Raw genomic sequence first — 14243 nt, forward strand, 5'->3', positions numbered from 1 at the left:
ATCTGAAAGGGAAAGAACCGTTACTAGTTAAAGAAGTTAAAGGTAGTGTTTATGCCGTAAGTGCAGTAGCTTTCAACAGTTGTGAGAATATGAAATACTCTAGTGAAAAAAATACAATGTGATCAATTTAATTTAAAATTTTTTAAAAACTGGGGCAAAGCAATAATTAACTAACTGTGCCTCAAGGGGCCCAGAGAATTGACTTCCTTTTAAAGCTAACACAGAATTACATACCTGTGCTACTGGCTACTGGTACAGCAGTGGTAAAAAACACCTTCTCAACTTTAGATGCTTGCTGCTGGAAAAAAAAAAAAAAAAATCACATTTATGGCCACTCAAATATGGCAGATCTCCAAGGACCTGAAGCCTCCCCAATTGTAATGGTCATCCAAGAGGACAGAAGCCCTCAGTGTTCAGGGATTTTTGCACTGAGTGATGTTTTGTTTGCGCTCGGACATGAGGTCACGGCACTGTTTGACATTCAGTCCTGACAATGTAGCAGGCTTTGTCCCCTACTCCTTGGCTGTCTCCCAGCTGCCTAATCCAGTAGGTTCTGTGCACCCAAAACCTCCTTCAGGATTGCTTTTCTCAAGCAGATGGTCTTCTCAGGGCTAGCTTCCCCCCTAAGCTCTCCACTCCCCACCGTGCCCCAATACTACTAGGAGACTGGGAAGTACTTTTTTCCTCAAGGACTAAGCTGCATTCGCAGAGCTGGCTGAGTCCCTCTCACAGGCAGAAGACCTCCTGTGAAGGCCCTGGGCAGTGTGTTGGAAGCTGCACAGGGCGAGTGCTCCAGGGTGGGCCCTGGACTTAGCTACACCTGGATTCAAGTCCAAGCTCAGCCACTTATTAGTGGTTGAGGTCAGGCAAGTAACGGAACCTCTGGGAGTCTCAGTTTCATCTGTAAAAATGGGGATGACAACCAAAGACCCTCCCAAAGGACCCCTAGAGGAAGAACTGAGGTGATGCAGGTGGAGCCTGGGACACATGGAGGGCATTCAGCAAACATGAGGTATTTATATGATTACTAAGTAGGGCTATAAAGGTATGCCCAGAAATCACCCCTTACTTTAGTATACTTCCTATTCAATTAGCTACAGGGTTTCCGCTTCCTTCAAGTCTTATCTTAAAAGGGCTTGGTCTTTCATCCCTTCAAGGGGGGTAAAAAAACAAGTGCCTCTACGATGAGTCAAAGAGGAACAGGAAAGCTTCTGGGTAAGTTATAGAGATGACACTAAAAATAATGATGGGGAAACGAGGCCCATGTTTAAATATATGAAAATCAATTAGGAGGAAAAGGAATGAGCTATTCCATGCAATTCCCCAGGGCAGAGCCAGGAAAAGAAGAACAACATACATGGAGGCATATGGTTGCCAGAGGGGAGAAGAGAAAATATGTGAGGGAGACTAAGAGGTACAAACATCTAGTTGCAAAATAAATGAGTCACAGCTATGAAATGTACAGTGTGGGGGACATAGTCAATAACTATGTAAATCTTTGGATGGTGACATATCGTAACTAGACTTATCATGGCCATCATTTTGAAATGTACAAAAATATCACTATGTTGTGTAAGAGAGGAACTAACATAGGTCGATTATACTTCAAAATAAACTCATTGAGGAGTTCCCATCGTGGCTCAGCAGTTAACAAACTTGACTAGGATCCATGAGGAGGTAGGTTCGATTCCTGGCCTCGCTCAGTGGGTTAAGGATCTGGTACTGCCGTGAGCTGTGGTGTACGCCATAGATGTGGCTCAGATCTAGCATTGCTGTTGCTGTGATGCAGGCCGGCAGCTGTAGCTCTGATTCAACCCCTAGCCTGAGAGCTTCCATATGCTGCAGGTGTGGCTCTAAAAAGACAAAAAATAAAACAGACTCATTGAAAAAGGAGACCAGAGACAGGGGGAGGGGAGAGGGATTGGATGAAAGCAGTCAAAAGGTCCAAACTTCAAGTTATAAGATAAATAAGTACTATGAATATAATGCACAATGTGACAAAAGGCTTATTGTGATAATCATTTCATGATGTATATATTATGCTGTACACCTTAAACTTACACAGTGCTGTATGTCAATTATGTCTCAATAAAACTAAAACAAAAAAATAAAATGAAAAAAATGCCACTGGAGTTCCCGCCACAGCGCAACGGTATTGGCGGCATCTCTGCAGCACCAGGATGCAGGTTTGATCCCTGGCCCAGGAACTCCATATGCTGCGGGGCAGCCAAAAAAAAAAAAGCCACTATCATAAATGACAAAGTAGGATCATTTTCCATACACAGCCATCGGCAATATAAGAATAAAAAAATGAAAATAAGAATAATGGAAATAATTTTAAATAATTAAAATAATAACAACCAAAAAAACCCAACTGCACGGAGGGAGACTGGGTCATAATGCTGGAAAGAACTTCCCAGTGACTCCAGTGAAAATGGAACCAGGCTGCCTCCAGAGGTGGCTGGCACCCCATTTATGGAATTTGTGTGCTCTCACTATCTAACTCTAACCTACCTTTCCCTTTTTTGTTGTTTTTTTTTATTTTATTTTTAGGGCTGCACCTGTGGCATATGAAGTTCCTGGGCTATGGGTCTAATTGGAGCTGCAGCTGCGGGCCTGCACCACAGCCACAGCAATGCAGGATCCGAGTTGATCTGCAGACTACACTGCAGCTTGTGGCAACGCCAGATCCCCAATCCACTGAGCAAGGCCAGGGGTCAAACCCATGTCCTCACGGATACTAGTCAGGTTCTTTACCTGCTGAGCCACAACAGGAGCTCCCAGTCTGTCTGATAGCATCATACATCCACACAGACTTTCTCTTCCTTGGTACATCCTTTCGATGTCTAATTCCTGCTCATACCTCAAGGCTCACCTGACCTACTGCATGGCCACCCATCAAGCCCTTTGTCTCTGAACCCCTCATCTGGCAGCACAATGTAGAAGTCAAGAACACGGACTCCGGGACTGGTCTGTCTACGCTCAAATCCCAGCTTGGTCACTTATAACTGTGCGACCCTGGGTTAGTCACTTACTCTCTCTGGGCCCCAGGTCTCCATTGGTAAAATCCTACCTGTCTCCTAGGACTATTGTGATTAAATGAGTAATGATGCATTAAAAAGTACTTAGCATGGTGGATGACATCTAGAGATACAGAGTAAGAAGGTTACTTGGGGAGGGGGGAGAAGGAGATGAGATGAAGAAGTGAAACTGAGATTTTTAGGGTTGTGAAGCTATTCTAGATACTGTAATGTCAGATAGAGATATCATGCATTCATCAAAACCATACTACAACAAGAGTGAACCCTAAGGTCAGCTATGAACTTTAAGTTAATAACAAGGTATCAATATTAATTCACCAACTGTAACAAATGTACATTAATGCAAGACATGGGGAGGTGAGGGAGTGGGGGGGAGCAGGAAGTGTATGGAAATTCTCTGTACTATCTGTTCAACAAAACCTAAAAAAAATTCTCTCAAAATAACGTATCTATGACCACTATGGAAATCAGTGTGGAGGTGCCCCAGAAAACTAAATATAGAACTACCATATGATCCAGCAATTCCTCTCTTGGGCATATATCTGGACAAAACTTTCATTCAAAAAGATACATGCACCTCTATGTTACTGCAGCACTATTCACAATAGCCAAGACATGGAAACAACTTAAATGTCCATTGACAGATGATTGGATTAAGAAGATGTGGTACACATACACAATGGACTACCAATCAGCCATACAAAAAAATGAAATAATGCCATTTGCAGCAACATGGATGGAACTAGAGACTCTCATACTAAGTGAAGAAGTCAGAAAGAGAAAGACAAATACCATACGATATCACTTATATGTGGAATTTAAAACACTGCACAAATGAACCTATCTACAGAACAGAAACAAACTCATGGACATAGAGAATTGACTTGTGGTTGCTGAGGGGAAGGGGGGTGGTGGGAGGGACTGGGAGTTTGGGGTTAGTAGATGCAAACTCTTGCATTTGGAGTAGAGAAGCAATGAGGTCCTGCTGTATAGCACAGGAAACTATAGCCAATTAGTTGTGATGGAACATGATGGAAGATAATATAAGAATGTGTATATATATATATATATATATATATATATATATGTAACTGAGTGACTTTGCTGTGGAGCAGAAACTGGCAGAACACTGTAAATCAACTATAATAAAAAAATAAAAATAAATAAATAAGGTACCTAAGGTAATAGATCCTCAATTTTAAAGAAGTGCTTAGTTAGCATAGTAAGCCCATACACATAGTAAAGGGCTCGATAAATCACAGCTATTATTTTTTATTAACATTATTATTATTATTTGAAACTTCACCTACTCACCAGTAATGTTAACTTTCTTTTAGGCATTTTAGCCTCTTTAACAAGAATATAAATTTTGTGGGGTTTTTTTTATCTTTTGTCTTTTTGCCATTTCTTGGGCTGCTCTCGCGGCGTATGGAGGTTCCCAGGCTAGGGGTCGAATCGGAGCTGTAGCCTACGCCAGAGCCACAGCAACGCGGGACCCGAGCCTCGTCTGCAACTTACACCACAGCTCACGGCAACGCTGGATCATTAACCCACTGAGCAAGGGCAGAGACCGAACCCGCAACCTCATGGTTCCTAGTCGGATTCGTTAACCACTGCGCCACGACGGGAACTCCTATCTTTTGTCTTTTTATGGCCACACCCACAGCATATGGAGGTTCCCAGGCTAGAGGTCCAATCGGAGCTATGGCTGCCGGCCTATACCACAGCCACAGCAAAGCCAGGTCCAAGCTGCATCTGTGACCTATACCACAGCTTGCAGCAACGCTGTATCCTTAATCCACTGAGCGAGGCCAGGGATCGAACCCGCATGCTCATGGATACTAGTCAGTTTCATTAACCACTGAGCCACGATGGGAACTCCTAGAATGTAAGTTTTTATGAAAAAGAGATTGTGGTTTTTTTTTCACTTTTCCACACCCCCAAGAGCATCCTGTGTGGTGTGTGGTATACAGCAGGCCTTCAAAATGTATTCAAGTGAACGACCAAGTCATTTCCTTTGTCACCAAGACCACATGCTTTGGGAGAAAATGGCTGTGGGAGCACAGATGAGTTCCCTGACTTGGCCACTGCTGCCTACTCGCATCTGAGGGGGTCACTTCAGGCCCTCGACTCAGTCTGGACTCTGACTTGGAGAAGAACCCACTGTCCTGAAATGTTCTCAGGCCTGGGATTTGGCGAGTGCTTTCCTGTCCTAGCGGACGAGATCAGCCCGCAGCTGGAATATCTAGGTAAACGTGAAGGCTGTTTCTCTGCCCTGCTGTAGGTACTGAGCGTGGCATTCCCTGGGCTTATACTACTTGGTTATGGGGAAATGACTAAGTGTTAGAATGATGTATTTCAAGGTGGGTACGACAGGCATTTTCCTCTTTGAAGTAAAAGCCTCTGAACATGTCACCCACGTAAATACCCTTCACCACACTGGATCCGTTTACACATGATACTTACAATTTGTTCTTGGGTTTGTGGTGAGCTGGTGGCACCATTTAATATCCACTGTAAGTTCTGTTCTCCCATGACTAGGCTGGGCTGCAGGATAGCCGTGCTGGGAGTCGGGGTGATGGTGATAGTGGGATTACTAGTTAGGACAGAGTTAGCATCCAGGGGCAGAGTCTGGACCATGGCCGGCAGGGGCTCAGTAGTACTTTGTGGTTGGGGCGGTGCTGCCATGGCTGATGCCAGAGCCCCAGCAACAACAGAAAGTCCTGGTACAGAGAGTCCAGGCTGCGGTGCCTGGGGGTGCGGAAGAAACTCTTGATGATTAGCAGCAAACTGTGTGCTGTGGGGAACAGGCACTTCTGGAGGTTGTAAGAGAGCAGGGGGGTTGCCAAATGCAGCTTGCTGGGAACCGGTTCCTAGGGAGGGAGCAGGCAGAGGAGCAGACGGTGCTGAGGCTGGCAGTAGAGGCTGGGGTGGCTCGGAGAGGCCAGGCTGCAGTACAAGTGGAAGAGATAGAGATGCTGAATGTCTTGAGGATGGCGGCACGTCACTGACTGACTCTGCATCACCATTAAAACTTTCAATCAAGGCAGCTGGCAAGAAAAAGAAACAGAAATATATACACAGTCCAAGCTTTAAATGAGCCACAAAAATACAGTCGTCACGGGCTACACTAAAGACAGGTGAAGTCTGCTAGAGCCAATTCCTCCACTGCAGGCTGGCTCTCTGCTTTTCATTTAAAATGACACTTCTGGTCAAAGCACCAGGCTTCACAACCAACCTCACTTTTTAAACATGAAGACCTAGTATGGGTCTAACCATAAAAAGCAATGTCCTCTGGCTTTTCTGGAAAAGAGATCAGACATCCTGTTTTGGGGCATATGACCAGTGAATACACTTTCTGACGCCCGTGAAGCTTCAGGGACAGATTTTCATTCAAACACAGTTTGATCTACTCATCTGAAGTTTGGTTTGTGGATCCTACCCACTCATGAATGGGGTTCACAGCAGAAGAAGGCGCTCACAATGTCTCTCCTTTTTCTAAGCTAACAAGAGTTTTTGGAAAAAGGGACCCTCTTCTTCTCAGGGTCTAGGGAAAGTTGATCCTCAAGTAAACCCTTGATGAGGGAAATAGGAAAAAAGAAGACGGAATTGAGAGGAAGAGCCCGTCCTGAAGAACATTTCATTCAAAGGAACTGAAGTATTTCGCCATGCTTGTCATCTCGCGTTTCAGCAAGTGTGAGTTCCCTTCCTCAGAGCTGAGATTTGAGCAGGAAGAGAGTCTGAATAACAAACCTGTCTGTTGAGGATCTTCCTGAATCGCTGTATCTTCTGGCTTCTGGAACATGGGTCCGAAAAGGATTGTTGGTGAAAGGGTGCTGAGATTCTGACCCTGTGTCAGAGACAGAGACAGAGATGTGAGCCTCGCCATCTGAAAGTCAGTCTTCACCATGAGAAAAACAGAGTGGCAGAGCCAGGAGGATCTTTGGATATGCTTCTTGTTTCTAACTTCTCCTTTCCCAAGGTGACATTTACTCCCCCAAGCCTCAGACACTGAAGATTTGGGTCCTCAAATACCCTAAAGCAGGAGCAGCAAACTGACTTGCTGGCTGAATGGCCGTTTGTACACAACGTTGTCCTGGAACAGGGGCTCCCGCTCATTTCTGGACTGTCCATGCTGCTTTCACACTACAACGGCAGCGTTGAGGAGCTGTGACAGAGAAGATATAGGCCACAAAGCTGAAAATATCTATCCCGCCCTGTACAAAGAAGTTTGCTGATTGATCCCTGTTCCAAAAGACCAAATTCTACATGAAAATGGGGTTGTATAATATCTACCACTTGGAACTCGCTTTCCTCGTATAATAATAACAATAAACTGTAGGAGTTCCCATCGTGGCTCAGTGGTTAACGAATCCGACTAGGAACCATGAGGTTGCAGGTACGTTCCCTGGCCTTGCTCAGTGGGTTGACGATCCGGTGTTGCCGTGAGCTGTGGTGTAGACTGCAGACGCGGTTCGGATCCTGCGCTGCTGCAGCTCTGGCGTAGGCCGGTGGCTACAACTCCGATTCGACCCCTAGCCTGGGAACCTCCCATATGCCGCGGGAGCGGCCCTAGAAAAGGCAAAAAGACAAACAAAAACAAAAACAAAACAAAAAAACACCTAGTCCTCAGAAGGCTTGACTCCTGATAGGCAGTAAATAGAATGACCACCTCCAGGCTTCTCTTTTGTTAAGGGGAAAAACAGCCATTCTCTTCTCTGCAGTCCACTTCCATGTCTCATTTTGCAGGGCAAGAGTGACAAAGGCCACCACCTCCAGGAACCCAGGGAGTAACAGAAATAAGTGAAGCCCTGGCAGGAGAGGCTGTGGCAGATGGGAGAGCCTGCACCTTCGTCTACAGGCTTCAGCTGACGGCAGCCACTGGGCCATACACACTGGGGGTTACCAGAGCTCAAGAAAGGTCTGAAATACGGATTTTGATGTCAAATCTACTGACTTATAATTAAAAGCAAGTAACTGAAAATTATTTATTTATTTAGTGTTTTTAGGGCTGCACCTGTGGCATGTGGAAGTCCCAGGCTAGGGGTCGAATCAGAGCTATAGCCACCAGCCCACGCCACAGCCACGGCAACTTGGGACCCAAGCCATGTGTGCAACCTACATCACAGCTCAGGGCAGCGCAGGATCCTTAGTCCACTGAGTGGAGCCAAGGATCGCACCTGCGTCCTCATGGATCCTAGTTGGGCTCATTACCACAATGGGAACTCCCCAAAAAGCATCATAGAGATCGCACAAAACCTACCTTCAGGCTAGACTTTGACCTGGTGCAACTTGTGCTTTAAGGGCATTCTGCAACAACTTTGCTCCTGGGAGGGAGAAGGATCACTCTGGGCCAGGCGGAAGCACAGTGAGGGGAGCCATCCACCAATTTGGAGGGCCTTAGCTGGAACTGCCAACTTGAGCCAAGGGGGCCAATCATTCTAGCATGATTCCACAAGTGGCAGAATGAAAGGGGAAGTCCAGGGAAGCTGAGGGCTAGTGTGACAGAAGCTGCAGGCAGAAATCTATGTGAGGCCTCCAGTTTCCAGTCCAGAGGGAGTTAAGAATCAAAGGCCAAGACAAAGCCTTCAAACTTTTCATCTGACACAAAGTAAGAACTATACATTATATATGTATATATATAATGTATATTTTTGAGGGGTTTTTTTTGTTTGTTTTGTTTTGTTTTGCTTTTTAGGGCCACACCTTCGGCCCTTCGGCATATGAAGATTACCCAGGTGAGGGGTCTAATCAAAGCTACAGCTGCTGGCCTACATCACAGCCATAGCAACACTGGATCTGAGCCGTGTCTGCAACCTACACCATAGCTCATGGCAGCACCGGATTCTTAACCTACTGATCAAGGCCAGGAATCGAACCCAAAACCTGATGATTTCTAGTCAGATTCATTTCCACTGCACCATGACGGGAACTCCTATTTTTTTTTTTTTTAATTAAAAAGAATTTTTTGGCTGCACAAGTGGCATGCAGAAGTTCCCAAAGTCAGGAGTAGACCTGAGCTACAGCAATGACAATGCCGAATTCCTAACCACTAGGCCACCAGGGAACTCCTATAGAAATTTCTTTTAGTGCAAGTTAGGTATGAAATGTGACTATGCGAAACAATCACATGAGGTGCTTCTTTACTGTATTTCTTTCTTCTTCAGACTGATTAATTTCTATTGATGTATCTTCAGTTTAACTGATCTTTTCTTGTCATTTCCAATCTGCTGTTAAGTCCATCAGGTGAATTTAAAATTTCAATATATTTTCAGTTCCAGAATTTCTATTTGGTACATTTTTTATGGTTTCTATTGCTCTGCTGAGATTTCCTATTTATTTAATCATTACAAGCATATTCCTTATGTGCTTGAGCATTTAAGAGTTACTTAAAAATCCTTGTCTGCTAACTCTAATATCTGGCTCAGTTTGGGAATGGTCTCCATAGATTATAGATTACCTTTTTTCCGAAGCAGAGGTATTGTTTTCCTGTGTCTTTTTTTTTTTTGGTGGCGGGGGGCATGCCCATGACATGTGCAACTTCCTGGGCCAGGGATCAAACCTGTGCCACAGCAGTGACCTGAGCCACAGCACTGACAACACCAGATCCTTAACCTGCTGAGCCAGCAGGGAACTCTGTTTGTCTTCTTATTTTTACTAATTCTGGATAACCCTGGACATTGCAAATGATATGTCCTAGAGACTCAGGATTCTGCTACACTTTTTGAAAGAGTATTTGGTTGTCTTAACATAACATTCTAGTGACCTGGCTGTGTTTCAACTCCAAGTTCTGTCTTCCCTGCAGTGACTGGCAGCTGTGATCTTTATCCAGCCCTTTAGCCTCAGCTGGCCTGCTTAGGGTCTGCCCCACACAATCACAGTTCAGGGGTCAACCAGAGATTTGGACAGAGCTTATTCACAAAACTTGGGGTTCTCCCTTTGTGGCTCGCTCCTTTCCAGGTCTTCCCCTGACTTTCCAGGTGCTGTGTCAGCCTTGAACTCTGTCCTTTGGTGAGTCAAGTTAGTAAAGACTGAGTTTTTCCTGAGTCTCAGCTATGCTGTTTGGTATCAACTGGGGGCTGAGATGGATAAGTCATAGAGCCTAAGAACCCATCCAGTACCTTTGGCATTTTCCAGTGGCCCCTTTTTCCAAGTGTTACCTCTACCTGTTTGGGTCGCTCTCTGGTGCTTCAGGTAGTTGTTTTTATATTTTGCCCAGCATATACACTTGTTTTCTGCAGGATGACAGGTTTGATAAGGGCAATTCTATCACTACCAGGAGAACCCAGGCCTTGGTGTGCTAATATAAAAATACAGTGTTAGGGTTCTCTTGGGGTGCATCAGGTTAAGGATCCAGGGTTGTCACTGCAGCAGTCTAGATTCAGTCTCTGGCCTGGGAACTTCTACATGCCGCAGGCGCAGCCAAAAAAAAAAAAAAAAAAAAAAAAAAAAAAAAAAAAAAATGCAGTGTCAGGTGCCCCTCCCAGAGGATACTGACTCAGAGAGCTTGGGTGAGGCCCAAGACCTACATTGTAGAAAAGCTGCCCATGACGCCACTGTTCACACTCTGAGAAACACTTTTTCACAGCATTCCTGAGTCATTCATTCTCTGTTCAAATACACTGATTCCTCCTTACCTATTATGCATATACCCACTGAAAATCTAATGTAGCAGTATTTATTTAGATGAGAAAAACAAGAAAAAAAAATGCATACTTAACAACCAGTGACACCGTAAAGCTCACAGACCCTTTTGAAGGAGCAGAAGCTCAGGACTAATGCCATGGCTTATAAAACACATCATGGAGCCATGGGAATGGCAGGGAAATTCCAAACACAGGAAACCAAAAGACACTGGGGTTGTCCCCCAGGAGAGGGCATGAAGAGGAGGTCCCCGTCAGAACCCCAGGGTGGTGGAGCTCCAAGAGAGGAGACAAGCACTTCGGGTCAGACTGGCAGGGCTTTAGAAAAGTCTGGAAACCAGAATCCTGGCTCCTCCTTAGTGGACTAAAATTAGTGGACTCATTTTAAGCTCCTCAAGGACAGACCACACTACCTTTTCACCACTACAAGCTCAGCACCGGCGCTCTGCCTGATGGTGGTGGCATTAAATAAATATTTGCTAAATGAATAAAGAAAGACATTTTCTGGGGCAAGAGGTTATCCAGCAAGTGATCTGGGTCAAAAGGCGCTGGGCGTCAGAAAGAGCAACGTCTCCTAGGAGAGCAATTATCAGGAAACAAAACCAAAACCAAAAAAACCACTAAATGGTTAGCAACTGAACACAACTAAATCTGAAAGACTTCAAGGACCGGCCTCCCTCGACTTTCCCACCAAAGGGAGGTCTCAGTTCTTGCACTTATTTTAATGGCACCCGTGACAGGCACACTTACTGTACTGGAATTTTCTTGAAATTCAGAATCTGTAGACAGAAGGCTTAAATTCCTCAGACAAAGTGAGTGATTTGTATCCTGTAAAAGAAAACACATTCTAATTGAGTAACCAAAAAAGCAGGATTATTAGAGTAGCTTTTCATGTAATAAAACACTTGACTACAGTGTCCCCAAGGTCTCAAATGTCTAGATGTCTTATGTAGAGAGGTAAAAACCATTCAAAGCAAGGGCCATGTGAATTATTTCAATTTTTAAAATCCTGATATTCTTAAGAAGAATCTCTTATATTTCTTTTTTTTTTTAGGGCCACTCCCACGGCACATGGAGGTTCCCAGGCTAGGGGTCTAATCAGAGCCATAGCCACCAGCCTATGCCAGAGCCACAGCAACTCGGGATCCGAGCCATGTCTGCAACCTACACCACAGCTCACGGCAACACCAGATCCTTAACCCACTGAGCAAAGCCAGGGATGGAACCCACAACCTCATGGTTCCTAGTCAGATTCGTTAACAGACTGAGTCACAACGGGAACTCCAAGAATCTCTTCTATTTCTTAAAGATGGTTAATAGAGTTTAAGAATTACCTCACGACTCAGGCTCCAGAATAACAAAAGCTATAATAATAGGAAATCAACAATATTTGTATAATTGGTCTTACTGATAAAACAATTGCACATACCTCATTTACTGTTCTTAATATAAACCTCTTTATTTTTACACTCCCATTTTATTTATTGATTGATTGATTTTGCATTTTAGGGCTGCACCCGTGGCCCATGAAAGCCCCCAGGCTATGGATCAAATCAGAGCTGTAGCTGCTGGCCTACACCACAGCCACAGCAACGAGGGATCTGAGCCTCTTTTGTGACCTACACCATAACTCACAGTAATGCTGGCTCCTTAACCCACTGAGAGAAGACAGGGACTGAACCTGCATCCTCATGGATGCTAGTCAGATTTGTTTCCGCTGAGCCACAACAGGAACTCCAACATTCCCACTTTAAACCTGAGAAAATGAATGATCAGACTCGCAGTGACCTGTCCGAAATCACACTGCTAATGCGCATATCACAAAACCCAGTGCTTCGGACGGCACGTGCATCTTCCTTCCATTATATCATTGTGTCCCCACGGGCATCTCAGGATCCTTACTCAGAGCGGGACTGAGCAGCTACTATTCCCACACGACTGCCTGGGCTAACTCGGAACTCTGGATTCCTGGAATGCCAGTGCAATTCACCTGGTTTATGTGGGGCCCTGCTTTCCCTCATGGATCAGAAGTTCCCAGCCATGCACACACTCAACACATACTCACTGAGCGTCTACTAAGTATCAGCCACTGTCCCAGGCCCAGGGATACAATAATAGGCAAAACAAAGTCCCTGCCACCAGAGAGCTTAAATTCTAGTGTTGGGAGGGCAGGGGAGGCACCAAAAAACTAAATATACAAGATGATGATAAGGGCTACAGAGGGTGAGGGGAGTAGGGAACGCCAGGGGAAGACAGCCCTTTTATTAGATTAGGGAAGGCCTCTTAGATAAGGAGGCATCCGAGCAGACACTGAAGGAAAGAGGGCATGGGCCTTGCACATATGTGAGGGGTGTTCTGAGCAAAGGCTACAGCAAGTACAAAGGCCCAGAGGCCAAAGTGGGCTTCCCTTATTCAAGGAACCACAAGGTGGGCGGCATGGCTACAGTGAGAGGAAGTACAGAGTTCCTGCTATGGCAAATGGGATCGGCAGTGCTTTGGGAGCACTGGGACTGGGGTTCAACCCCAGCCTGGCTCAGTGGGTTAAGGATCTGGCATTGCTGCAGGTGCAGCTATGGCTTAGGTTGCAAATGTGGCTGGGTTCTAATCCCTGGCCCGGGAACTCCATATAAGCGGGGCAGCCAAAAAAGGGAAGGAAAAAAAAAAGTAGAGAAAGTAATGTAAATGAGGTCAGAGCAGTAACCAGGCCAGAGTGTCAGGGCCTTCTGGACCCTGTAACGATAACTCTAAGTGCTACAAGAAGCTACTGAAAGGTTATGAGCACAGGACAGACTGCTCATGATTTGCCTTTTGGTTTAGAAAGATCACGGTGGAGTAGGAATGGGGAGAAGAGCAGGAAAAGTGCTAAGAAAAACTTTTAGCAGGTTACTGCAATAATCCAGGCAAAAAATGACAGTGGCTTGAATGAAGTAATCACATCAGATTCTAGAAACATTCTCAGAGTTCCCGTCTTGGCGCAGCAGAACTGAATCCGACTAGGAACTATGAGGTTGCGGGTTTGATCCCTGGCCTCGCTCAGTGGGTTAAAGATCTGGCATTACCTTGAGCTGTGGTGTGGGTCGCAGACGCAGCTGGGATCTGGCATTGCTGTGGCTATGGTGTAGGCCAGCAGCAACAGCATGGATTAGACCCCTAGCCTAGGAACCTCCATGTGCCTCGGGTGTGGCCCTCAAAAGACAAAAGACAAGTAAATAAATGAATAATTTAAAAAATGGATACATTCTCAAAGTAGAGCTGGTAGACTTTGCTGGTGGGTGTGGGGTATGAGGAACAAAAAGAGGACTCAAGAACGTCTCCAAGATTTTGTGCCACTAGAGAAATAGAAATGCCTAAAAAAAAAAAAAAGAAAAATAGAAACGCCTAAGGTCTTAATAAGTGCTCTAGGGTCTAGGTGATTCCTACAATCGGCAAAAAAAAAAAAAAAAAAAAAGAAAGAAAGAAAAGAAAAACAGAGGTGCCATCTACTGACATGGGGAAGACTGGGAGAGGAGTGTGTCAAGATTGGGAAAAGTAGGGAGTTCCCGTCGTGGCGCAGTGGTTG

General features: G+C 45.1%; 1 protein-coding gene across 3 annotated transcripts in view; it reads right to left on the reverse strand.

Moving 5' to 3' along the window:
- Window positions 1–14243, reverse strand: part of MTF1 (metal regulatory transcription factor 1) — a 47233-nt gene that overhangs the window by 4584 nt on the left and 28406 nt on the right. For 2 of the 3 annotated variants that reach the window (NM_001243544.1, XM_021093300.1), the window contains 4 exon segments: window positions 235–298; window positions 5508–6091; window positions 6795–6891; window positions 11435–11512. In NM_001243544.1, coding sequence (NP_001230473.1) covers window positions 235–298; window positions 5508–6091; window positions 6795–6891; window positions 11435–11512 — 823 coding nt within the window. 3 annotated transcript variants of the gene reach the window in all.

Source organism: Sus scrofa, chromosome 6, assembly GCF_000003025.6.
Source record: "Sus scrofa isolate TJ Tabasco breed Duroc chromosome 6, Sscrofa11.1, whole genome shotgun sequence".
Lineage (NCBI taxonomy): Eukaryota > Metazoa > Chordata > Mammalia > Artiodactyla > Suidae > Sus > Sus scrofa.